At 31.0% G+C, this 26,471-nt stretch overlaps 5 protein-coding genes across 10 annotated transcripts; all 5 read right to left on the reverse strand.

Annotated features, from left to right (window-relative positions):
• Nucleotides 1-264: 264 nt before the first annotated feature.
• Nucleotides 265-4,023, reverse strand: LOC114407333 (zinc finger protein CONSTANS-LIKE 13-like). The gene is made up of 4 exons (XM_028370394.1): nucleotides 3,399-4,023; nucleotides 2,626-2,787; nucleotides 1,353-1,615; nucleotides 265-729 (listed from the first exon to the last, which is right to left on the reverse strand). Exons 1-4 carry the CDS (start codon nucleotides 3,924-3,926, stop codon nucleotides 633-635), a joined length of 1,050 nt encoding a protein of 349 aa, XP_028226195.1. The 5' UTR covers nucleotides 3,927-4,023; the 3' UTR covers nucleotides 265-632.
• Nucleotides 4,024-8,598: 4,575 nt separating this feature from the next.
• Nucleotides 8,599-12,066, reverse strand: LOC114407334 (E3 ubiquitin-protein ligase MIEL1). Of its 2 annotated transcripts, XM_028370395.1 has the most exons (12): nucleotides 11,932-12,066; nucleotides 11,737-11,824; nucleotides 11,564-11,620; nucleotides 11,429-11,461; nucleotides 11,277-11,354; nucleotides 11,116-11,159; nucleotides 10,931-10,971; nucleotides 10,682-10,764; nucleotides 10,491-10,582; nucleotides 10,338-10,404; nucleotides 9,477-9,515; nucleotides 8,599-8,912 (listed from the first exon to the last, which is right to left on the reverse strand). In XM_028370395.1, exons 1-12 carry the CDS (start codon nucleotides 11,979-11,981, stop codon nucleotides 8,769-8,771), a joined length of 816 nt encoding a protein of 271 aa, XP_028226196.1. In that variant the 5' UTR covers nucleotides 11,982-12,066; the 3' UTR covers nucleotides 8,599-8,768. The 2 variants fall into 2 exon arrangements, with proteins under 2 accessions (XP_028226196.1, XP_028226197.1); XM_028370396.1 differs by lacking the exons at nucleotides 10,931-10,971; nucleotides 11,932-12,066 and having other exon boundaries at nucleotides 11,737-11,925.
• A 3,757-nt stretch (nucleotides 12,067-15,823) lies between these two features.
• Nucleotides 15,824-18,383, reverse strand: LOC114407335 (membrane-anchored ubiquitin-fold protein 3-like). Of its 4 annotated transcripts, none has more exons than XM_028370399.1 (5): nucleotides 18,107-18,380; nucleotides 17,585-17,736; nucleotides 17,130-17,348; nucleotides 16,481-16,651; nucleotides 15,824-16,241 (listed from the first exon to the last, which is right to left on the reverse strand). In XM_028370399.1, exons 3-5 carry the CDS (start codon nucleotides 17,260-17,262, stop codon nucleotides 16,186-16,188), a joined length of 360 nt encoding a protein of 119 aa, XP_028226200.1. In that variant the 5' UTR covers nucleotides 17,263-17,348; nucleotides 17,585-17,736; nucleotides 18,107-18,380; the 3' UTR covers nucleotides 15,824-16,185. The 4 variants fall into 4 exon arrangements, with proteins under 4 accessions (XP_028226200.1, XP_028226198.1, XP_028226199.1 ...); XM_028370397.1 differs by having other exon boundaries at nucleotides 17,585-17,794; XM_028370398.1 differs by having other exon boundaries at nucleotides 17,585-17,825.
• A 1,933-nt stretch (nucleotides 18,384-20,316) lies between these two features.
• LOC114407337 (monothiol glutaredoxin-S11-like) lies at nucleotides 20,317-21,099 on the reverse strand. 2 transcript variants are annotated; one of them, XM_028370401.1, is made up of 2 exons: nucleotides 20,954-21,099; nucleotides 20,317-20,874 (listed from the first exon to the last, which is right to left on the reverse strand). In XM_028370401.1, the coding sequence occupies exon 2, from the start codon at nucleotides 20,807-20,809 to the stop codon at nucleotides 20,504-20,506; it is 306 nt and encodes a 101-aa protein (XP_028226202.1). In that variant the 5' UTR covers nucleotides 20,810-20,874; nucleotides 20,954-21,099; the 3' UTR covers nucleotides 20,317-20,503. The 2 variants fall into 2 exon arrangements, with proteins under 2 accessions (XP_028226202.1, XP_028226204.1); XM_028370403.1 differs by having other exon boundaries at nucleotides 20,317-20,868; nucleotides 20,954-21,096.
• Nucleotides 21,100-23,056: 1,957 nt separating this feature from the next.
• Nucleotides 23,057-23,742, reverse strand: LOC114405558 (glutaredoxin-C11-like). The gene has a single exon (XM_028368031.1). The coding sequence runs from the start codon at nucleotides 23,642-23,644 to the stop codon at nucleotides 23,336-23,338; it is 309 nt and encodes a 102-aa protein (XP_028223832.1). The 5' UTR covers nucleotides 23,645-23,742; the 3' UTR covers nucleotides 23,057-23,335.
• Nucleotides 23,743-26,471: the final 2,729 nt, after the last annotated feature.

A 26,471-nucleotide genomic window follows, 5' to 3' on the forward strand; every position in this document is an offset into this window, starting at 1 on the left:
AACAATCAACAATTTAAAAGAGGTGAAAAAACACATGCAGCCTCAGCTGAGTTCAGTTCCAGTAACATATCCCCCTCGTCAAAACAAGAAACGATGAATTTGCAGAAGATGTCTTCTTTTGTCATGAATCTTCAGCTAGCACTTTCTGAGCTGTGTTATACCTCAACCTTCATAATATTCAAACATTTAGACAAGTATAATGCTTTCCCTTGCTCCCATGGAAAGTTCAACACTTGTTCAAACCAATTTAAGGAGTCTGCAAGCTATCTCAAGTTGAGTTTTTTTTTAATTATTATTATTATTATTTGATAATCAAGAAGAAAAAATTCTCAGTCGTCCACAAGATACTCTCCAAACACAATCCAAGGCCAAAGACCCCAGTAAATTTGATTCTGATTTACAGAATACTGCACATATTTGTCTACCTCAGGTGCAGTCAATTATGAAGCAAAAAGGATGATAAAAACACTACTGTACTGCAAGAATATGTCTGCCTTATATCCTAGCTCTGAATCCTAGAATACATCACTTGGAAAATTTTGTTAAGTTCACTATACAAGGGATATGCTACATAGTGCATGTGATTTGAGCTGGGAATTATAGTTATGATGTCATAGCAGCCTACCATGATTTCAATGTTCATGTTCCATCTTGGCAAATCGACCCTTGACTCTTACCCTGCTTTCTGCCCGAACTTTTCGTGATTCATACCTTATGTGTTTGTCAAATCTGTTGTTTTCCATATAAAGTATGTCAATTTAATAATTTGAGAAAGTTATAAACTCATATATACAATCATCACGACCACAATTCACACATACAAATACTTGAAGCTCATAATTCATATCAATAAACAATACAACAATCATTTAATATAGCAAGGAGAAGACAAGGCCTCATTAACTACAGAAGCACGCTACACAGTAAATGGTGATAAAAAATAACAAGACGAATATTCCAGAATAGTCTGAACTGAACTCTTTCAGTCAACATATTGGAGAAAACTATGTTGCATATTAATGAATTATTCTTGATATCTCAGAAAATATATCAAAAAGGAAGGTCTCATTTCCCAAAAATATATCCAAACAATTATACTTGTGACCAATTTTTATAAAACATGTCTAGGAGGAGTTAAAGCTTCTTCTATGAATAGATGGAAATGAAAATAACTTTTATTCCTATAATTTCAGCATGTTACGGTTAAAGGCCTGGGATATAGTGTATTGAGAACTTAACATATCAGAAATTGTGCGGCTCAGTCTCAAATAAGCACTTTCAAGCATTAGAAAATAATAGATACCTCTCACATACACACACAAAGCAAGCAAAAGATGCTGTAATAGTAATACCTCCTAGTTTTCTTCTTCTGCTTGTACCGTAATAATGCAGAATCTCTTTCTTGGCTTGTTAACTCACATGCTGCAGCTTTGGGAGTAGTTGATAGGGTTTCAGATTTAAGAGAAATGGATGGTTTTCCTCCATTGTCACCGTAGGTTTGAGTTTCCCCAACAGCAGAAGTAGAATGTTTAAATGGAATTTCTTCTGTATAAGTTCTCATTAATGGGTCAGGAGGAACAACCTGATACATAGGCTCGCTGCTTTCTCTATGCCACTGAAATACATGGTCAATATAGCAGCACAATGATTTTTTTTTAAAAAAAATAAACAGTGAAGAAGGCATCATTATCATTGAATAGTTCTACCATAAAAAGAGCAAAAGACCTACCCTGTCCATAACAACAATAGAACAAGGCAAGCCACATGAAATAACAAAGCAAGATAGATGGTGACGGTGATTGGTTTTGCAAAAGATTTATCATAACAGTGAAAATTAGGATTCAAAATTATAAGAATGTTGAACCGTTAAATAAGTTTCACCAGGCAAAACAGAAATCAATTTTAAAAAAAATAGTATGTTGTGAAAAAATTTCTAGTCAGTCAAATTAAAGTGTATTCTGAGTTTCTTTCATGACCCATCATTACACGACATGCAACATATCTATTAGGAAATGTCATATTTTTACTATTATTCTCATTTTAGACGAGCAAAATCCCCGTATAAGAACCAGTCAAATGTTTAAGTAAACCAATCCATCAGTCATATTTCCTGGCTAGGACTCCAAGACATCTTGTAGGAAGTTGGAGAATCCACTAATGAAACCCTTTCAGCAATAATTCAACTAAATTTACCCAGTATAACAACTTTTTCAACGAACGAACTGTTGAACTGTTTAATCATACTACATACTACATGGAATGTAAGTGCCAATATCATACTATCCCCCAGGTTCATCTTATGAATACCCATGCAAGTGAGTTAAGATGCCAGTAGATATCAAAATTTTATGCAAATAGTTTTTTGTCAAGCAGTATCAATCATAGCTAACACTCTCCTCTTAAACAAAAATTCACATACAGACAAAAATTCACATACAAAACTTCAATATGAACAAATAAAAAAGGAAAAACAAGGCAAATCCAATCTAGAGACACAAAAATCTATCCCTTATACAAACACAAATAAAATTACATGGTTGGAAAAACAAATTACCCATCATCAGGCATCAGCACCAACTTTGACAAGAAAACACAAGTACAAAACAAGTTTAGTAGAAGCTTTACCTCATGAGAAGGAAAGATATCAGCCTCTGGTTCACGTTCAAAACCCGAGGACAAGTTCCCCGATGACACATATGGTTCAAGGTCCAATGGCTCAGACTTGGCCAATTCCCGAAGCTGACTAAGAATCTCTTCTTTGTGTTGCCCACAAGCAGCCTTCCGATTCTGAATCAATAACAATACCCTAAACAAGTCAAAATTGTAGGCAATAGACACGGATTTTCAATGTCTTCCTTCAAATCCAAATAATTCACTCTCGTATAAAACAACCACACCTAAATAAATAAATAAAAACATAAATTAACATTTTCACTGTTCACCAACCAATCCCCCCCGGTTGAAAAAACAAAACCTGAAAAAGAAAAGAAATCCTACCGCCTTTAAAAATTACTGTTTTACCCAAATACTAAATTTCCATTGCATTTTCTATATTCTCAGCATCCAAACAAGCTAACAAAATAAAAGCTCTTAGAGATCTCACATTTACTAGTATGTAAATGGGAGACAAGTTTCACTCCATCACATATTTTAAGATTGAGTTAAGTCTAACCCAAATTCTAAGATGATATCATAGTCTATTCAACTAGTTATTATTAGGCCTATCGAATCATCCCTTATTGAATTAGCTGCAGATATTTAGTCCTTCAAACTCAGATTCCAAGATGGTATTAGAGTCTATCATAACGGTTGTTGGACCTATCGAGTCCTCCGTCATAGGACCTAGAAACTTCACTAGGCACAAACTCAAATTCTGCATTCATAATTCATATATATACCTTGGGCAGAGGAGGAACCTCCATGGCCTGAAAGCTATGAGAAGAAGGAGAAGAAGAAATCAAATCATCAAGCGTAACGAAAGAAGGAGAATCCCACACAAACAAATCCGAAAGCCCTTCAATTTCTCCACCGAAGATCCCATCAGCGCCACTTCCCTGAGGCGAAGAAAGAAGAGATTTTTTGCTTAAATCCGAAAACCCCACGATGGATAAGAGTTCGGAGACTGAAGGGCACCCAGTGAAGCCTTCGAGGGGCCTTCGTTCGTGAAGGGAATCGGAGAGCGCAGGGTTGTGCTTCTCCCAGTCGCAGTTCTGGCACAGAACAGAGGTGTCGGTGGAACAGAGTATGGTGGCAGGGGAATGATCGCATGCGTCGCAGAGCAGCGTGCGCGTGTGTTTCGAGAAGAGCTGGTTGGTGGAGTGAACCTCGCGATCGCACGAGAAACAGAGTTTTGCTGAATCGGCTCTGCAGTAAAGAAGTGCTGTGGAGTGGCCACAGTAGTCACAGGATCGCGCTTCACCACTCATAGCTATGGCTTTTTGTTTTGCTTCCGAGTTTAGAGAAGAATTGTCAAGGGCATTTGGGAAGAGAAGGGTAGGTGTTTGTATTCATGAGTTTGTTTTTTATCCTTTTCTAATCCATGTGTATTCATTGTAGACTATCTCACCAAATCAAGTAGGATTGGACGATAAAATTCTTATTATTTTAAGTATTTAATGTAATTATATATTTAAGATTTTAAACCAAAATTCTTCATTAGGTTGGAACCTTAGGACTTGATAAGTTATTTTACTTCTTTTCAAAATTAAAGAATATATATATATATCATTTTGAAGTGGATGGGAGATAATGGAATTGAAATTTTGTGATTAGTACTAAACTGATGTTTTTTGGATTTTAACTTTTAAGTGGCGTGGAAGATGATAATTTATGGGTTAGAATTTATTTTATTACACAACTTTATTTTTTACCTTTTGGCTTTTCTTACCATCAGGTTTAAGTAAGATATGGGATTATAGTTGGAAATTATAATTTCAATTTTTTAATAATTGAAATTAATTCATAATTATAATTTTAGTTTAAAAAAAGTCACATGATTTTTCTAAATGCTCATGTAACATTAGATTTTGATCATTCATTCATAATTATATGATATGAATTTACTTTTCTCATTCTCCTATTAAGAATATATAATGATATCTATTATTATCTCTTTTAAATTTATTTTAATAAGCTCTATAAAATAATTTGTGAAAATAACTTATAAATCATATCAAAATATTTTAACTCAATCCCCTCTTCAGTCATAAAAATAACTTATCTATAAAATTTGATTTGATACGTGGCCTAAGAAAGTTGAAGCACAAACTGACAGACAACCAGATCAAATAAAATAAAATAAAAACAGTGGGTTCCAGTTCCACTATACGAAAGGGACCATACGTATTATTTTTATTTTTTTTCAATTTCTCGTTCAATCTTCTAGCACGCATGATCATAATTAAGAAAAGTGTAACCGGCAAGAATTTTTTTTTAAAAAAAAGTATTAATATAAAAATCCAAGTAAAAGATCTTTTTTGGCTGTTCAACAAACAGAGACTGTATATTCTATTTTACGATGGTGAGCCTCTAAACCCAAATCTTCTATATACAATTTATATTTACTTCAATCATTGTTTTAATAAAATCTCATGATTGAGTTAGATTTGGACTGATAAGAGTAGTTATCTAATAGCAGTCAAAGTACTACCATATTACCACCACAAAAGATTGAAAATATGAATAGAAATAGATTATTTTCCCCATAAACAGTGCATCTTGATTTTTGAACTTTCCTTTTTCGTATCATAAGCGATAACTATATTTGTACAAATTTATATTTCATGTATACTTATTTTTCGTATATGTAACTAATATTAATCTTATTGTCACATTTTAAATAAATATGTCGAGAAGAAATTCAATTATATAATTTTAATAACTATTATATTATTTTATAATTAAATTTTATAATTTTTAATTGAATAATGTTTTATTAAATTTCATCATTTTGACATATATGATATTAGTAATACGTGAATATAATTTAAAAATTAAATAAATTAAAATTATATTTTATATCAAGTTAGAAAAAATAATGTAATAATTAAATCTCTCTTTGTATATAAATTTTTTTCTCATCTATCATCTATCATCATAATATACATGTACTATGAAAATTTTGTATTATATATATATATATATATATATATATATATATATATATTATTTTTTTATAATTTCAGAAACATAATAAGGGTAAATAAATCAAATTAATATCAAATTATTAATTTTTATATAATACAATTGAATATAAAGAAATATAAGAATGATAACGTATTTTTTAAAATAAATGATTACTTTTTTCGACATGGTAATAAAAAATAATTGTCTTGTTAACATTACAAAATCATCATAAAAAAAATCATGAGAAAATAACGTTATAAATTATTCCATTAACATTACAAACACAACATAATTTATCATTGATTTTCTTATAATTTTTTTTTTTGAAAAAATAGTTATTTTTTCAAATTCATTTAAATAGAATAAATATTATTATTTTTAAATGAATTTGAAACAGTCACACTTATTATTTTTAAAATAATTATATAATGTAATTTACTGTGTATGAGAGACAAAAAATGATTGATAATTTAATGTTTATGAGAGAAAAAAATAAGAGTGTTTGAAAATTTAATGTTGATAAAGATGAAAAAAAAGAAAGAAATGATTATTTTAAAATTAAATAATAAATTACTATAATATCCTTACATTAAACTTAATGACACAAAGGAGTTAAATGTTTTTTTCCAAATATTTATGATATTGAATTTTAATACACTTATACTAATGATGTATGTATATTAATATTCTCCCACACACACACACATATATATATATATATATATATATATATATATATATATATATATATATATATAATAAACATACTACTTGGTCATCTATAAGAAGGATTTTAATTTATCTAAAAATATGATATAAACCTATTTATTTAGGTATGGAAAAAAAATTATACACAAAAAAGTTTCTCTTCATGAAGTATGTTTGTCATTGAACCATACACGTATGTTAAATAAATGTATTATAATTAGTAGCATCTAATCCATTGGGATCGATCTAATGTTAAGAAATTTAAGTAATACACATATTATTGGTTCTATAACTTTAGTACAGTAGTAGTAATAATAATAATGGATAACATCGGGAAGAATTTTTATAAACTATAGCATTTTTGAAAAGAAAATTATTGTATACTCATATATAGAAATATAATATTTGATAAAAAAACAAAAATATAATATTACTCTATGAGGTCATATGTAGGTTGGTCACTCCTGTATTGCCTTCTTATTATGGCAAAAGATTTGACCATTTCAGAGAGGTGTGCGCCATCATTTGATTGTATCCCTGAAAATAGGATTGAAGTTTATCCCTTATACCAAAAAAATATAAATAAAAGAAAAAAAATCGAGAAAAATCAAAAGGATAGGTACACAAAAGATTTGGTGTCTTTTAATACAGTTTTGGAGTTCAATAATTCTGAGGAGAATAAAATTCAATAGAGCCAACCACCAAAAGTGAATGAAGATAATTTTAAATTCTCCCACAACATCTTTTATCAATTTTTTATTGATATAAAAATATTAATTATTTTATATTTTTAAAATATTAATTACACTTAATATAAAAAATAGAAGATTTATTGAAACATATAATATTATTCTTAGAATTTAGAGGAGACTGATGCTTCGTTTTCACGAGCCATATCTGGTATGGATATTTACGCCTGTGGGCCAACTTGACAAACGACCTTTTCAGAGGAACTTGCTGGAAATAAAAACTGGACCCCTCCATCACAAATCACACTTTTCAGTTCTGACCCAGCAACCTACTCAACTAAATCATCATTAATATTTTGTGCTGTGAGTGTTCAAATAAATTTTAATATAATATATATATATAGACGGGTTATCCATTTTCAATTTGATTTTCATATGAATTTAATTTATTCTTTATATATATAATTATTTTTAATTTGGTCTGTTGTTATTATATTTATAATTATAATCCTGTATGTTAAAATTATAATATAAAAAGTATACAACTTAAATTAAAAGAAATATCACGTATGAAGAATAATAATATTATATTGTCACATGTCATAGGAATATTTGTTTCATATAAAATTATAAAAAAGAAATAAAAAATAAATATTGGACCAATTAGATTAAACTTTAAAAAAGTAATTTAAAAAATATTTTTAAGAAGGATAAGATTTGCCTCTTAAAAAAATTAAAAAATATACTTTTTTTAAGAAAAATAATTTAAACAAACACATTAAAAATATATATTTATTTTATTAAAAACAATGTCAACATCAAAAAGTGTAGAACTCTCTGTTCATAGGATCCATTGAGCTTCACAGAATTTGAATGAGATTAATGTGGAAAGAGGTGGCAAATTAATGATTGTGGTTCTTTTTATCAAACATACTAACAGGTGTCATATACATATTTATCTGCTTCCGTCTCCCCCTACTGAACAAGACATACTTTTTGTTTTGATAATAGAACAATAGATACTTTTTCTCTCCGTTTTAGTTGATGAGATTTGCATGCCAACTAACTACTAAAAAGAAACGGATAGTTTTTATACTCAATTTTGAGCATATTCCTTCAGTGGGTTTATAAAAAAATATATATAGACAAACCTCACACCCAACAGGGATTCAATAAAAGTGTATCAAGAAACATTTTGATGATATAAACTCTTTCAAAATTACATTAATAAGTCATTACATTTAGTTTTATTAAACGACTTTTTTAATTTTATTTTCTTTATAACTAACCTTATTTTAAATGCATTCTTTAATTAAAAATATATTTCCCTAAAATCACACGGTTATGAATATATGATATTGCAAGGTTTGGAGCCAAGATCAGAGTAAACCCACCAAATATAGCATCAGGTTCAAAAGAAATAGCTTTTTTTCTCGGCTTTTAGGCAACTAAAGTGTCATCAAGCTTGAAGACAGTATCAAGAATTTTGGTGTCGCATTCTTACAGGATATCATTCTCTATCTTTTTTCTTAGTGTAAATTCCTTGAATGGAATAGACAAGGCGCTAGAACAAATCGCATGCAAGTAACACAAGTCACAATATATTTCACAACATAAGCCAATACTATCGGCAAAATAATAATGTATATCCTTTTATTTCCCTTTGATATTACATCGGGAAAATAAGCAAAAGTGATTAAAACAAAATGTAAAGAATAGAATAGAAATTTTGGGATGATTTTATAATTAGGTTCCACTAACACCCAAACCTTCTTGTTTGGGTTTCGAAATCCTACGGGTGTTATACGAACCGCACTGTAAACACTTGTGACCAAATATGTGAAAAGATACTGTGCTGGTAGAGTTACAATCATTGCATAGAATTGAAACCTGTCAAATACCCAAACAAGAGTTACATTGTATATTAAGAGCAGCAGCACGGTTATAAACCAGAAACATTTGAGAATAAATCAATTCTGACAAATTTCATCATACCCCCCTCTCCCCTCCTACCAAAATGAATAAATAAAATGCATAAAAATAAGAGCCTCTCTGAAACAAGCATTATCATAACAAAGTATATGACTCTCCACCTAGAAAGTATATGCAGAAATCTTGGTTCTGCCTCCATAAGCCACACGATTACTACCATGGTCTCACAGTATATCCCCCCCGAAACATTTTGGTTATTATCATATCATTTATTATCATGTTAAGTCCAAAAAATGATATACTTACATGCTCGTCTACGCTTAAGAAGCATCCTAAACCCAAAGACATGATGATGCTATAAATCAATTATCATATATATGCATTGACAAAATTTAGTCATCAAGTTGTAGGTAACCATGTCAATTCATATTATATGAAATTCAAAAATGAACAAACATATAAATGACACTCTTAATAGATCAACTATGAACTAAAGAGAGAATCAAACAGATAAGTAACTACCTCAAACTTGTACTCCTCAGGCATATGAACGCCTTCAATCTATCAAGAATTACAAGTGGATAAATATAGAAGAAACAAATTCCATAGGTCACGAAAGAAATCATTATCAAGATAGAACACTAAAGTAAAACAATTACTAGCAACATCAAAAGCTTTTATAGTAATTGATAAATTTATTAAGCAATAAAAAAGAGCTTCCAAGACAAAAGCATAAAGGAACAATGGCAATAATTTATTAGGAAGGATGAAGGAAGAATATCAAATAAAGCAATGAAGTTGTTCCAAGATGCCACTCAATTAGTTATATATCCTGAGTAACACCAGTGACTATTATGAAACCTCCATGGAAGTCTTGTCATTATATTTTCTCCTATGTACTAATCAATTAACAAGTTACCAGAAAACTAAGAAATAGTTCTTATAAGCACTTATCCCAAACAGAAGGTTGAAGAGTGACAACAGATTTCTCCAGGACCATCTGCTTAAGCAAAAAGTGATTTTTTTTAATAAGCTACGGTGCCAAAGCATCCCTCACAATAGACAATTACTACAATTACCTCATGTTTTCCTATGTACAGAGAGAAATTTTAAATTTTATCTCAAAGCAAATATGCAACTCACCATGCTAGTTGCATTTTATTTATATATGACAACAACCATCCAACCATTACAATCATAGCAAAAATTTGATACAAAATGTCTTCCAAGGCTCATTTCCTAGTTGTTTTATCCCCATGAATTTTCCTTGTCTCCAAGAAAGTCATGTGGAATATTACTTTAGAGTTCAAAGACATAAAACATGGTCATACATAGACCAACAAAAAATATTTCAAAACAAAATTTAATAATAGTTCCACACACCTCTCGATCTAAATATTCCCAGTTCATATCATTGACTATTGTCTTCAAGCATATAGGACAGCGATACCTGTTGATGAAACAAATCCCAAATTATTAACTGGGCACAAAATATTTAGCTCGTCAGATAAGAGAAGGAATTATTAGGAAGTTAACTGATTTTGAGTTGCCATCTCTCGATAGCACTCCATATGCATTGTGTGTCCACACTTCAAAATGGTGCTGCCTTTTATTGAATCAAATTGGTACTATCCACATACAACAACCTTGTCAGGACAGTTTTAAATTTTAATAACAGTTTTGAGCAAAATAAGCAATTAAAATAGCTACAAAGGCAAAAAACAAACCTCCAAACAGATAGGGCAGAAACTCTTCATTGAGTTCTCTACACATGAGTGATTGTTTTGCACACTCACTGAATAGCAAGCACCTGTATTCATACAATAGTACTAAAAAATGGTGAGGACATTCATAATCATAACAAGTCCAAAGTGAAATGCAAATGATAAAAAGAGAAAATATGTGATTTGTTACATATGGTCCTTGTACTTTAAAATATGAATAAATGACAAAGGTTGGTCGGTCAGAGTACGTACAACATTTCTTACAGTGAAAGAACTTATCACGACCACCAACCCTGAAAATAAGAAAATTTTATAAAAAAAAACACCGAAAACTCCACATTTCATAAAACAACTAAAACAGTATAACCCAGTCCATACTCCATAGCATGTTAGATCAGGTTTATTAATCAAATATCTCATAAATATAAGATTCTAACCTGCAAATGCCGCATTCATCACAATGGAATTGTCCTTTATCCGTCTGCCACAATAAAAAAAAATTGCATGGCATCAAATTAAAATGCTAAAAACCAACAAGACATAATCAGCATTCAGCATACAATATCTCGATTACCAATATTCAGAAAGGAAACCTTACATCATCATCATAGAATTTGCAAATCTCGCAATAATATTCTCCCATATTGACGCCACAGCTAGAACACACCTTGGCAACCTGAAATGTCAATATCAAATAATCAATTGATAAGTTTATATTAAATTATTTTTTGAATTAATTCTTGATTCTACCTCCTGTTCAGTATCACAGACAGAGCATATAACCTGAAATAATAAAAATTCGTAATCAAATTAGGGTTTACATGGAAACCTAGGTCAACGAAAATGCAAGGGAAGAAAAGGGAAAAAAAATTACACTATTCTTACTTGCTTAACATCGCGTCTAACAAGTTCATGACGATCTGCGGGGTTGCTAGATGAGTTCTAAACGACAAAAACAATCGAAAATTAATCGAGGAAAAAGAAGAAGAAGATAGAGGCGAAAAAAAGAAGCTAGACGTCAATTGCATAATAGGAATAAATGGAAGAGAGAAAAAGACCGCGGCGTCGTTGTGGCAGTGACGACATGGAAAAATCTGATTGCAGCATGGTGCTCGAATTTTGCATCGTCTCTTATAGTGCTCGCATCTAAGCGTGGAACAAAGGAATACACGCAGAATAACAACATTGAAGGAGATAGTCGTAAATGGAAAGGAAGCGAGAGAAGGTGTTTTTGCAAGATTAGATTAAATTACCCGTACTGCAACTTCCCAAAATCCTCTCTCTTCTCGGTTGCAGGCTCCATTCATCAAGGTGCAAGCTAAACAAAGATTAGGTTTATTTAACAGTGATTTTCACCATTGGAAAATAGTCACGTTAGTCCCTGCCGTAAATGAAGTAGTTAACGTCGTCAGTTATCGCTGACGTGGCTCGTTAAGCGTCACACAGACATGTGGATTTTTTATCTCTAATTTCGTTTATTTTAATGAAATGAGAGACCAAAACGAAAGTAAAAAACCCTCATATATCCTCCTCCTCTTCTTCTTCTTCTTTAACATAACCCTTAAACAGAACCTATGCCCTCTTCTACTCCTCCTCCATATTTGCACTTTTAATCATCTCAATAGACCTAAAAAATCGCACCATTTCGTTCTCTCTTACTATCAACAATGTCGCAGAGGAGCAATGCATCATCATCTCGAACAAGAGTTTCATAACAAGTTGTTCTTTTTGTGGTTGTGGTAGAAAGGCTGTTAGGCGTGTTGCTGGAACAAATATTAACAGAGGAAGGGCGTTTTTCACTTGTTCAATTAATAAGGTATGTCTATTTCACATTTATTGATTTAGGGTTTTGATTTCACATTGAGGGTTTTGATTTAGGGTTTCTATTTGGGGCTTTTCAGGATGAAGTTGGATATTGTGGGTACTTTATTTGGGTTGATCAATTGATTGAAGCACTTGGAGTTGATGATTCACTTGAGACATTTTCCATGGAACAAATAAGACAATTTGAAAGAGAGGAAGATAAGACAATGCGGAAGGCTCAAGTTAACTCAAAGCTTGATTGTATGGGGATTGAAATGAAGATGTTTAGAACAATTGTCTATGGAATGTTCTTAATCCAATTGTTGTCAATGGTGGTGTTTGTATGTATTCACAAGTACTAGGAATATATATATATATTAAGTGTAATGATGTAATTTGAGTCTTAGTGTGTTCATGTTGTTATCTACTTGAATGCTTTTAATCAATTTGATGTAATGCTAATCTAACGAATGTTATTTTGTTGTCTTAGTATGTTCATTTTGTTACAAAATTGCATAAGATTCAGTTCTGCATAAGGACATAATCTGTCAAAAAATAATGCTGCATAACTGTATAATTGGTTCCGGAAAATCAATGCGTAACTGTCATTTTAGTCCCTGAAAGATATACATTTATATTGTTTTAGTTCCTGTAAGTTGTCAGTAAACGTGGCATGTCTGTGTGGCACTAAACGTGCCACATCAGCGAAAACTAGCGACGTTAACTACTCCATTCACGGCAGAGACTAACGTGACTAATAGATTGCACTTTTAGAGACTATTTTGTAATTTATCTCGATTCAAGGACCAAATTGACAACGAGTTACACTTTCAGGAATCAAAATGACTATTTACCCAAGCAAATATGCTCTTGTAGACAGGCCAAGATTTTGTAATAAAAAATTGTTCAAAACGACAACAAAAATATTGTCCTTTTTTACGCATTGAATTTTATTTTATTTTTATAATTATTCTATTTTATGTTTATTTCTTAATATATTTCGACACTATTCCAACATAAGAGAAATGATATATTAAAACACGATTGCAAACATAATTTTTCCATTAGAAAAGAAAAAAATATTTTCACTTATCCAAATTATAACGTTTAATTTCACGTTCAAAAATTAATTATGAGTTTAAAATTAATTTTAGACAAAATTTTACATGTTAAAGAATTAGTCCATAATTGATAATTTTATTTATACACGTATAATTTAAAAAACAAAATATCATATACAAATATAAAAAAATTATAATTTAAATGAGCCCGTGCAATAGCATGGTTAAATCATATATTATATGTAAAATTTACTTGAAAATTTTTACAATCATTAGATTAAAACTTAAAATATATAATAGTAATTGATTTAAGAAAACAATAAAAAAAATTGAAAATTAACCGTTGATCAGACTTAAATAATATAATAGCAGTTGATTTGAAAAAAATCGATTAAATAGCTCAATTAATATTCTTTATCATATAATTTATGCACATTTTTTTATATAACTATTGAGTATAGCATGCTAAAATATTTATTTATATATGAATTATTATTATTATTATTATACAATTTAATGAATTTTAATATAATAATAATACAGTTTTAAAACTGGTTATAAACATAAGTCTATTAGGTGTCCTCTTTTATATATATATATCAAACTGTTGAGATTAAAATATTTCAATTAATATATTATTATTATGAATATCATTATCGTTACTATTACCATGATGATGTCATCACCATTATCATCAACTAATACAATTATTGTCGTCAATAATCATTAGTGGTAGTGATAGCAACAATGACGATGATAATCATGATCATAGAAATAAGGAAATCATAGTGATGACAATGATGAGTTAATGATAATTGAGATATTTTAAGATCATATTTATTTGATAAATCTTTTAGAAATTTAATGGCTATATTAGATTTTAATTTAATTTTAAAATATTTTAATCTTAATTATTTATTATTTTTAATCATGATCTAATTGTTATGATTAATTGATCTCATTACGTAAAAAAGTGTTCTTAGAGAAGTTATATTCTATATATTTATATTATTTTAACCATATTTTCATCAAAGTATTTTTTAAGATATTATTAAAGTAAAAAAAAAGTTTATCCTTATATATAATTATAAAGTGATCATTATTTTCAAAATTATCCTTTTAACCATTATTTTCAAAAATAATAATTAATAAAAGAATTAAAAGATTATTAAAAAATACTACACATATATTAATAGCATTAAAATTTATATTTTAAAATATTTTTTTACTTTTATTTACTTATGATCAATTTTGAAAATATAGTGTAAAATTTCATTAATAACTCATATTCATAGTATTTATTATATAACTTATGCAAAAATTTAAATTAATTTATAAACTAAAATATAAACCTTTTTAACACACACACACACACACATTTTTCAATTTCATTTTATTTAAATCTTAAATATTGTTATAGGTAAAAATATATAAATATTATAATAATAGCATTGTATATTATATTAATATTTATTCTCAACTTTATTAAAATTTAAATTTAGTTACTTTAAATTATATTTTATGAAAAAATCAAATAGATTAACTTTATAAATACGTAATTATCTATATAAGTATAATTTTTTGAATTAATTATTAAAATATATTTTATGAACAATTGTAATTACAAATAAGGAGTTTATAGATATTTAATTAATTTAAAAGTAACTTTAAAAATAAAAGTAGTAGATAAATTGTCATAAACTTCATTTTTTACAACATGTTTCAAAAAAATAATTTATTATCTCTCTCAATTTTAATATAATACTATTTTTTAAAAAATAATTTAATTAATATACTATATTTTTTTTACAAATACTAAATAAAATATAAAATATATAATTTAATTGAAACCCATGCATCACACGGGTTTAAAATCTAACTAGTATAACCTTAAAAATTATACTTATCATAACTTTTTGATTTAAGTACTATTTGATCCTTATAGTTATAAAAAAACTTCCTTTTTAATCGTTATATTTAAAAAAAAAAACATTATTTTGATCCCTACACATTTTTTAAATTCATTTATTCCTTAGACATATCATTTTTATCTTTTTTAGTCTGTCTCTCAAACGACAATTAAAAGGGATTAAAAAAGATATGTGTAAATATTAAAACAAGATGTTTTTAAGTATAATCATTAAAATATTTTTCTTATAACTATATGGATTTTTTTTTGTTTTTTAAGCAATTACAGGAATCCAGCAAGTAATTAAATCTAATTTTTTCATTAGTTGATGACGTAAAAACATTTGCATAAAATTTAAACTCAAATGTAATCTATCAAGGAATCATTAAATAATGTCAATTGGTGCTTGGCCAAGTTTTGTCAAATTATTTACTTTCAAACAGTATGCATTCATCGAATGTTGGGGCCGCCTGATCTAGTCACGTATAGCCAAGTTTTGTGCCCTGCAACACTCTTATTGTACTTGTTGAAGTCCGAATTTTACAATGCTAATATCTGATTTCACTCCGAAGACAATAACAGAGAAATGAATTGAACATTAACAGAAGCAAACATGTCTTAAAAAGGTGACCACAAGGTATTGGATAGGCACTGGCTACCCATCATTCGCAGCGTTAAAAATAGGAAAAATGTAACCTTATCTTCAAGTGCAACCATGATGTATGCTTCCTAAACTAAAGTATAGTGCATGAGCATGAATTCATCTTTTGCTTGTTCTCCTTATTCTTCTCTGCAAGGCAACCACAAGGGAAAAGCACGTTATAAAAAAAGGTAATATCTTAAGTCTGTCTGTGAATCAAATATCTCAAAGGCAACATAATATATGTCGCTAAATGCATCTATGTAGTAATGCAAGTAGCCCTGTACCAACACTAATATAGGTGCACAGGTGAAATGATTGAGCAAACCCAATATCCATGCAACCTATATATACTTGAGAAAGAGTGCAATGAAAAAGACTGAGCAAACCTGTTTTCTTTTTAGTTACTCGAGGTTGTACTACAACATGCATTGTAACAACATCCCCAGGGATGTCACCAAACGTTATTCTGGAATCAGCAAGAGTTTTGTTGTTTTCCAAAACTTTACCAGCATGTATAAGTTTTAGGTCACTTACAGACATTGGTGTAACTGGTTTGCCTGTAAACAGAAAGATTCCATAAACTCACAATACAAATAGAACAAAGGATAAATGCACACAGAAAGAACGCATTTCTGTAGCTAAAAGGAGCGATAAATATATAGCCGGATACATATTACAGTCAATTGCCAAAAATGTCTAATGTATGTTTCAAATTAGTTCTTAGAGAAAACACAAAGTACATAGAATATTGAACAACAACGATCCAACATAAAATAAAATAAGGAATTATCAATATGACATCGTTCATTTTGGTGATCCAAAGACTTTTAAGTTGTAACATCAAATATTCAAAGCAGTCCTACATGTGACATCAATTTTAACCATTTTAATGCCACTTAAGTCTTTGGGGAACTAGTTTGTTCCCACAAATGTTTTGAATGACCAAATTGTTGCCAAATATATTTTTAGTGAACCAAAGTGGTTGTGAAGTCTTAAGAAAATTTTTATACAGACACACCCCACAAGAAGACAAACCTTGAGGCCACTCAGCAACTAGCTTTTGCTTAAGGGTACCAACTGCGGTAGATGAAGAATATGTACTATGTGCTATATCAGTTCCATCATATATGCGGAATTTAAGCTCAATACGTCCCTCGCCTTTAGCCATGATAGCTTGTGTCCACCTCCGCCAAGCTTATGCAATAGCAAAACAGTGCTTCCTTGGATCAAAGGATTTAGTCTTGCCTTGTTCACCTACAAATGAATTCCCATTTCCATAAGGGCATAACTCCAATCCATTTACGCACAAATTTAACTATCAAAGAAAATCAATAGTTGTATCAAGAATGACAAAGCAGAGTAGAAGAATTCTAACTCTTAGCAAGAATGACAAATATAACATGTTTTCAGTGACCAAAAAAATCAAAATCCCGAAACATAAACACGAAGAATGAAATTAACATGCACACACGCTATCCACTAAAACTAACCTGTGTGACTCTGAGGGAAATTTCCTTATTATAGCAAACTTGCAAAAATTGCACATCTGAATTGGCTGCTAGAGAACCGATACAACCAAGTGAACACCTCATATGATCCAATTGCTTCTCCAAACAATGTTTACGAGATAATTCTCAGCGTCCTTATAGGGAATTTCAAGACCAAAAACAAAGAGAGAGATCGGATTCCCACAGATCACGCTGGATTCACGTTAGAATTGATTCAATCAATCTGAACTAAGCAAAACCGTAGAAATGAAAACCAGAACTAATTGATAAACTCTGTGATTGTTCCATTTCCTAAAATTTTGGGCAACAGAATGCGGTTCTACGGTAATTAGCGGAAATTAAAACCTAGAATGATGCGAAAACGAAGAATCGAATCTTAATAAAGAATCGGACACGATTTTAACATGCCCTGGGTTTCTCTTCAATAAGGCTTAGCTAAAACTGAAATTCAACAACAACAAAAAAAGAAGAAGATAGAGAAAGAGTTTAAGGAATTGATAATACCTGATCAAGAAGCCATCAATGGAAGATCAGTGACATGTGATAGTGTATATTAGAGAGAGATCTGTTTGCTTCGTTTCTTTACTACGTTTGTGGCTACGATGGCTTGTTAAAATTGTAACTATAAAAAGATAAAAAGAAAAACACAACAAGGGTTGTTGAATGAACCAACTGACGGTACGGATTCACAAATACAACCACTCTTACCCTGTTAAACCACCCATGCATGGACCAAAGACACAATGTGCCATTGCATGGTCGCATTTTTGGATTTTTATGATTTTGGTATCTACAAAGTATGTTAGGCCACGAAAAATATGTTTGTGTTCCTAGTAAACATGATTTCTAGGCCAAAGAATTCACCTCAACAGTCACTTGGTTTAACATAAGGGATTAATAAGCTGAAATATACCTTAAACATGATTTCTAATTTTATTTTATCTTTCATTTTATTATTGTCGGCAACATTTCAATTGATTTTTTGCACATATTTTTTTTAAGACAATAAATGTAAATATTTTTATCAACAAAAATTTAAACCTTAATTCGTGGTATTTTAAGAAACTAATCCCTTATGTTAAACCTTACTATCTCAGCTGATTCTAGGCCACTGAAATATGCTCAATCTGAAAGATACTAAATACAGGGATCATCTGAAACTGGCGGAGCATAGGGAATTCCATGATCCCCACAATTGCTATCTGTAATATATGCTCTTACTTGTCTCTAATTATTACATAACTTGGATTTTGTCATCACCAATGACACTAATTGACTTATTTGGTAGCAAATGTCCACTTAACTTCCTTAGTAAATAGACCAGTACTACAACCATGCACAATCTGGCAGTTATACTTATTTCCCACGTAGTTGGGAAATTCTGTATTTACAAGACATGGTTATGAAAGTTGATTTGACACCTATTATTGAAAAGGGGAAAAGTAGAACTTTTTTTAAAAAAATCTGTTCCCGACTTGTACTATATTTATACTTGTGTTATTGCTTCGCTTCAACTGTGGACTAAGAGATCATTCATAATATATTCGGAATTGATAACCATCATTCTTCACCAAGATACTAGGCTACATATGTATAGCTAATTAAACTAACATTAAGGAAAGAATTTTTTGTATAAATACAGGATTAATTTCACAGAACTACCTCTTGCTAAGCCTAGAGTATGCTTTCCCATAATTCGATATTGACTGATGTTTGTGGGAGGAAAAGAAGAGAATAAAAATAAACACAAGATAAAAAAAGGTAAGGAATGTAATACCTTTCTTTATCTTGGGATAAAGTTGAAGAATCCGTGGCACTAGATCAGAAAAAGAAGAGAATTTCCCTGTTTACTTTTTAAATTTGTGGACAACGCCAAGAGATTGAAAAGTTAATGCCAGCACAATATTTTATCTTTTTCTATATGTTGCCTCAGTATTCTATTCTCCCCCTCACAAACAATTTCCAAAGTTTCAAATGCTTTTTTTTTTTTTTTTTTTAGTTTAATAGGTATACACTGAATGTAAAAGTTTTTGCATTATGAACCAATCACAAATCAATTTTAGCATGACTAAAGTAGTTATTATATAATTCAACAAATTTATATATAGTGATTTATGATTAAATGAATGTATAAAGAACCTTTACACCATCAATGCATATATTAGTTTATTCTTTTTATTTTACATAACTTTTTGGTAGAGAAGCCCCCTTCATCACTATAGAATACATGAGGTTAACATGAGAAGGATGGACAAAATCTGACAGAAACAATGATTTTGACCTATATAGTGGTTGGGCCGACTGAGACAGGAAAAACCATAAAGGGTTTGCTAGCTGTTAGTGTTGGTCAATTACCATGCAGCTTACATTTCTTTCAGAGAATATTTTCTTCACAAGATGCAGAATGAAGGATGGACACACTCACACACATTCAAAATAAGTGACTGCAGATACTTTTCATTTTACTAGGATGATTTGAAGTTGAAGATTGAATATTACTGGTAGTTGCTTGAAACAGATTGGAGAAAGAGGGACAAAGACAAGAGGGAGAATGATGGTTGAGCCTTTTTTCAGGGTATGCTCTTTAGTATACTATAGTGCTAGTACCCCATGTTAATTGAGAGATTATTAGCCTTAATTAACCCAACAATTGCCTTGTTATGGGAAACATCTTGTGATAGAGATTGTCAATATCATAATCAGACAACTGGTACTGTAGTACAAGTATATAAATCAAACTTTCATTAAGAATATTTATGTGATTACATTATAGCTAATTAAATGCTAGGAGCAATTTCAGACATAAAAACACTAGAATATCAATACTATGGTCACTACTCTACTAATTCAAGCCAGCTTATTCTTCCAGCAGGTGTCAGGAACTGTTTCTTGTGCTTCTTTTCAAGACAAAGCCTGGTAAGGTTTCAGCATCTGAGTGAGTGAACCACTTAGGTGGAGGGACATGATTTCATTGGTGGATCCCATTAGCTTCCCTCCTATGAATACAGCTGGAACTGGAGCAGTGCAGCCTTGCCTCAATAGAGCTTTCTCCATTTCTCTGCCTTCAGGGTCATGATCAATCTCATGAACCACAGGATTCACACCAAGTTCTTGAAACAGAATGTTGACTGCATAGCAGAGGCAACAAGAGCTCTTTGTGAAAATCACCACACCCTTTTCAGAAGCCAACCTCGTCACCTTGTCCATCCTGATACACCACTGATCAAGCACCCTGTGATCTTCTAAATATATATATGTACAGAATTCTGTTCCTGACACACAAAAAAAATGTAACACATGAAATAGAAAAAAAAAAAAAAGTCTAATTTGGAAGAGGTGTGTTCAGATTACCTTAGACTTAATTAGAACTCCCAAACCATTAGACCGAATTCAGACTGAATTCGATCCAATGGCTATATTGGGTTGGCAGTCTAAGGAGGAGATTTGGGGAATAGAAAATTTATATGAAGCTTGAGGTTATTTGAAATGAGCTGATATGCTAGACTATTTATAGGGACAGATTAGGGACCGCTTTTGTTTGTGCAAGAGCAAAGCACGTTCCAAAGAGGCTGTGCTTTTTAGATACCCAACTTAGTGTATGATCTTATTCGGTTGTGCAAGTTGGAAGACATATTACACGTATATGCCTCAATTGGTAGACTAGCTATGAGACCAAAATTATTTAGTACCAAGATTTTATTCAACTTAAACAATTGAAAACAGTATCTTCCTGTGACCAAGTTAATGCAATTTTTCCTGTGTCAAACGTGTGTCACATATATATTAACCCTTTGTTAAACTTGTACTGATTATGTGAATGTTAAAAAATAAAAATGCTTCTCTCTCTTTCTCTGGTGAGTGGTCAATTTATATCTGATTCTCACAATCAACCGCTTTGAATCCTTATGCCTAAAGAATGAGAGACTGATGAGATGGCTTTTTCAGTGGCTGCAAGATTCTTGGTGTTGCACCCACTAACTTGTGCGATTCTCTCTGACACTGAAGCAGTTTAATTATGGGAGTTGGGGAACTCTACGTAGATGCAGCACTTATATAGTGTCTCGCGCGTGTAGATGACACACGAATGTAATACATTATATTATACGCGTATAAAAGTAGAGCGAAAAAATAGTTCCATTTTGAGAAGAATTAATAACCATTCAACCCGCAAAAGAATCCTATGCATATATCATAACTGAACCATCCAACTTCTTATCCATGGGTAGGTGCCAGCACAAATACATATCACAAGCACATGAGTCTTGGTTTGATGAATATATGTTAATTAGCCAAATGGAATAATGACTAATAAATTTGGAGACATGGTAAATTATTTGTCATTGCGAATGTTGCTTGAATGTCACGTCATGCTCATACAGATAAATTATTTTAGAAATTAAATGATGCCTTAGCAATAGCATATGTAGTCTACACACGCATGAAAATCGTACAGGAAAATTAATATATCTTGCTTTGTGGATAGGGAGGAATAATAAAGGAGACATAAAAAGTGCTTGCATTACCTTTTTGTCTCAAGGTTAGGAAGGAGGGCTCGCCATGCACGTTCCTCGCTAAAAAAGTTTGAATATCTCTACAGCCAACATATCTCTAGCTGAGTGATGTGTCTACTTGATTATTGTCCCTCGCACCTGGTGCCCATATTGAGCGGTGAGGAATCAACTCTTAGTTATGCCTTAATTTAACATTTGAAATAATACAAAGTCTTATTCCACTATAACTATATGAGATTAATTACATGGAATATCTGATAATAATTGGCTCAATTAAAGAACAAAATTTTAGATGTTATTTATCATAAAATATTTCTTGACAGTTTTGCATGTCTTCCTTAATTAGTTTTTCTCTTCTCCTCTTTATAGGACTAAAAATCACAAAATCTATTCTTCCATACTTGAAATATATCTGTATAGAGAATTTCCAAGTAAGAGAGATACACACAAATAGAATATAAGTGTAGATTTTTTAACCATTTAATTTTTATGTGTATCTTTTTCATACTGAAAATTTCTTCTCACTGGTGTCTCTTTTCTTTATGTGCCTATATATACCACTTTATCCAATTTTCTATTATCTTTTCTTCAATTAATTAATGTCATGTCAATCTCTTCTTGTATACGATGATTTTGTATCTAACACTTGGAATAATAGGATGATATATTTGTATTAGCTTAGCTGACTTTCACGAAGGAGGGGTTTATTTCCCTTTTCACCAAACAGACGAGACTTTGATGGAATACTATATTTTTTGATTAAAAACAATACTCTGCCGACTTTATTATTCGACAGCAAATTTTGCCCGCAATCGAGTGAATTGATGGCTAATTGACTATGTATTATCCTCTTATATGCGAGAGGAACATGTTGTTATGGCGAAATTAGATAAAGCGTGTGATCAAAGTACTTCTTTTTTCTCAAGGTTTTTAAAATTAAAAGCGAATCCAAGAAACTTTACACTTGCATAAACCTTTTCTCCCGCATGATCAAGTTTCATCATACAACTTAATAGACATACAGTTAGCCTTTTAGAAAATACCCCAAAAAAAGACTATTTTTTTAACAGACTTGTTTAGGTACAATTGAAAGAGGACCCTCAAGAAAAAGCAGGAGTGTCCCTGATTAAAAACACTGACTGCAAATAGCATATCAGAGTTCCTTCTACACCACTTTAAGTGTATGGAACTCTTATATATAAGTGTTAATTAGTGTAACTAACTAAAACCAGATGGCTTTTGCATCCATGAGCAATTGTTTGAGAGAGCCATCAACATGAAGGGATATGACATCTTTGGATGAGCCCACAAATTTTCCACCAATGAACACTGCTGGGACTGAAGGGTTACAGCCCATACCCCTCAAAGCCCACTCCATTTCCTTCCCATAGGAATCATTGTCAAGCTCATGAACTGCTGGGCTTGCTCCAAGCTCATAGAAAAGTTGCTTTATGCTGTGACACATGCAACATGAACTCTTGGTAAATATAACAGCAGCCTTCTTTGATGCCAAGTCCTTAACTCTATCCATTTAATATAATAACTAGCTACTAGGGAGAATATATTGAAAGATGAGTGTGGGAAGCTAGTGTGTGATTTTTTGTTGTTGCCCTGGTGAACCTTGAGATTTCATCACCTCTTATTTATACTAGTTGGTGAGGGATAGTGGATTGAATTGTATAAGCTAGAAAAGCATAGAAACAAATTAAATTATAGTTAAATTGGATAGGAAAGAGAAAGAGAGAAAGTTCCTTCAGATATTTGTTTGGATAAGGGAGGTGCCACCCTGATCATTTGGTCGATGGTGACACAGCCAGTACCATGAACAAGTTGCATTTAGCATCAAAACTGTAAATGATAATTCAAATATTTAAGGTGGTCGTCCGTACTAGCAATCAACACAAGAATAAGAACAATGTATAGTTTTATAAGCCTAAAAACTCTTTCCGCCCTGCCTTCAGCATCACAAAACATTATTCTAATGTTAATTATATGAATGAACAAACTTCTCTGAGGCAGGTGGCACAAAACCAATGCGGCGTTGTCACAAAATCTATCAAAAGCCTGAAATCCATTAGAATTAGAAATATGCAAAGTCATAGGCCCAGAAGAAGAGAAAACAAATTCCAAGTGTCTTTTGAATTGTTATCTATCAATAAGGTAACCGCATAGGCCATACCTTGACCTATAATGTGTATGTGTGTGTTGTGGGGTGGGGGTACCCTGCCCTTATTTAATTTGTTAAGATATATGAAAACATAAAAAGGGAGTAACAAAAGAAGAAAAAGGAAAATGGTTATGTTAATTAAATTTTAAGTTATTTAACCAATTAGTGTCATAAGTCTATCTATTGATGTGGTGTTTATTATATCTCATAGACACTCACTAACTTCTGCAACAAGTGGTATGTGGCAGTGGTTTAGTTCTATTTCTGCATTATGTTAGGTTGTGACTTGTGACCGAGGTTGATGTGAGGAAAGATAAGAGTTTATCCAAATTCTTTCCACTTTTTCACTTTGGTCCCCGCATCAGAATCATGCAATGCAATGCACAAACAGTGGTGTATGTAAGGTCCGGTAATCTTAGTTGCATTCGGCCCTTGGGCATGGGAAGGGATTCTTGAAAATTGTGGGTGTAGGTTTATATTTGATTTCATCAATATATATAATTCCATTTCCCCTGGTATAAATTACGTGGCTTCGAGCAATCATGCTAACTTTGGGAGAATGCTTGCATACATATCCATGAAAGCAAATCCAAATTAAAGGATTTTAGATTCTTCCACATCAATTTATAGTATCAACTCAAGGAAGGAGAGAATGTCAACTTGAAAGCAGGAATTTTGCTAGAAGGATAAGGTATAATTTGATGGTAGGTTGCTCATTGTTCATGTCTAAGAGTGGAGCGGGTTAAAGATTGCACTGTATTTAGATATCTTATGCTGGGTAGTTAGGCAACTATAATATACAACACTAAAGAAACCGACCAAATCGGTTATCTAATATTCTTTAACTGTTTCAAAGTCGTTATGCAAAACATAAAAAGTTTTGAATTATTCAGTTTGTGTATTCTTTTTTAGATTAGTTTTCATACACCGTCAATCTAAACATTTTGAACAAATTACAATAATTCCTCTCAAAAACAAATTGCACTAATATTGCTATGGTTTCTTGAAATGACATACTAAACTCTCTTGTCTTCTTAATTCTTTTAATTATTTAAAATATATTTTCATCGAAACTCTTGTGTTATTCGAGAAATACATTTCACCATGTATCCATGTAACGAGTTATTTTAAATGTTGAAAACGAACAAGAGCATCGTGTTTAATTCCAAAAATCACAAAAAGTATAGTGTAATTTGCTCAAAGATTTTAAAACAATTCAAGATTTATGTAGAAACTTCGGCACCGATACAAGCTGCTACTAAGCAAAAGATACTGATAGAGAAATTCAAAGGGGGTGGCTGTATCTTGAGGAGGGATACCCCTCCACCAAAGTGAGTTTGTATAAATCATTCTTCTAATAGATAGGGAGCATCTATTCTTAACTTTCCTGTACCAAAAAAAAAATCATTCTTAATTTTTAATTCATTGGTCACAATGTATTTCAAACTAATCTAATAGATACTACTAAGTCCTAAATATGCAGCTCGTTAAATATTTGAAAAAGAAACAAAAAAATATTATTGAGAGAACTCTCAACTAATGAACCCTTAGTTTAAAAAAATAGAAATGGAGGAAAAGGACAGAGAAGGAAGAGAAAACACAATTATCAAAAAACTTTCCCCCCTTTGACATACAAGAAGACGTGAAAAGAAACAAAAAATGAGACGAGTCTCAAACTAATCACACTAATATTCTTTCTCTACAATTTAAAAACAAGGTGATAATAAAAGATTCAATTGATATAATTACCATTATACTCCTTGATATAACAATAAATATAAATAGAATTGTTTTTATAAAATTATCATTTTTATTTCAAAAGAATAAACAAATAATTTTAAATTTATGAATATTTTTACATTTATATTTAAACATATCTCAAGTTTTTATTGACTATTTTTTTTTCTTTCTCATTAACAATTTTTGTTTTGTTTTGTTTTTTCCTATATAGTATTGTTCCATACCATATCTTGGTATGATCTCACTCAATATCCTTGTGCCCAACTTGAGCGTGCCCCCTTATTAGTGCATGATTGTTCTTAGTTTGTGAGTCAAGTATAAACACTAACTTGATCTCATCACTCACTCTTCTCCTTCTGAGATTGACTTAGGCATCAAAGTGTTTACAAGTATAACTCCCGAAGTCGAGCTCTATCATTGGACAAATGATTTGTGTTGAATCTTCGTCCTA

The sequence above is a fragment of the Glycine soja genome, chromosome 3 (genome assembly GCF_004193775.1).
Source record: "Glycine soja cultivar W05 chromosome 3, ASM419377v2, whole genome shotgun sequence".
Taxonomy (NCBI): domain Eukaryota; kingdom Viridiplantae; phylum Streptophyta; class Magnoliopsida; order Fabales; family Fabaceae; genus Glycine; species Glycine soja.

Coding starts and splice junctions, on each gene's coding strand:
- LOC114405558 (XM_028368031.1), bottom strand. CDS start 23,644: ATGGATAGAGTTAAGGACTTGGCATCAAAGAAGGCTGCTGTTATATTT.
- LOC114407333 (XM_028370394.1), bottom strand. CDS start 3,926: ATGAGTGGTGAAGCGCGATCCTGTGACTACTGTGGCCACTCCACAGCA. Junction 2,788..3,398: donor AGGTTCCTCCTCTGCCCAAG/GTATATATATGA, acceptor TTATTGATTCAG/AATCGGAAGGCTGCTTGTGG. Junction 1,616..2,625: donor ATATCTTTCCTTCTCATGAG/GTAAAGCTTCTA, acceptor CATGTATTTCAG/TGGCATAGAGAAAGCAGCGA.
- LOC114407335 (XM_028370400.1), bottom strand. CDS start 17,262: ATGGCTAAAGGCGAGGGACGTATTGAGCTTAAATTCCGCATATATGAT. Junction 16,652..17,129: donor AGTTGCTGAGTGGCCTCAAG/GTTTGTCTTCTT, acceptor TTCTGTTTACAG/GCAAACCAGTTACACCAATG. Junction 16,242..16,480: donor AGTAACTAAAAAGAAAACAG/GTTTGCTCAGTC, acceptor GTTGCCTTGCAG/AGAAGAATAAGGAGAACAAG.
- LOC114407337 (XM_028370401.1), bottom strand. CDS start 20,809: ATGGACAAGGTGACGAGGTTGGCTTCTGAAAAGGGTGTGGTGATTTTC.
- LOC114407334 (XM_028370395.1), bottom strand. CDS start 11,981: ATGGAGCCTGCAACCGAGAAGAGAGAGGATTTTGGGAAGTTGCAGTAC. Junction 11,825..11,931: donor TTTGGGAAGTTGCAGTACGG/GTAATTTAATCT, acceptor TTCCACGCTTAG/ATGCGAGCACTATAAGAGAC. Junction 11,621..11,736: donor ACTGCCACAACGACGCCGCG/GTCTTTTTCTCT, acceptor TTTGTCGTTTAG/AACTCATCTAGCAACCCCGC.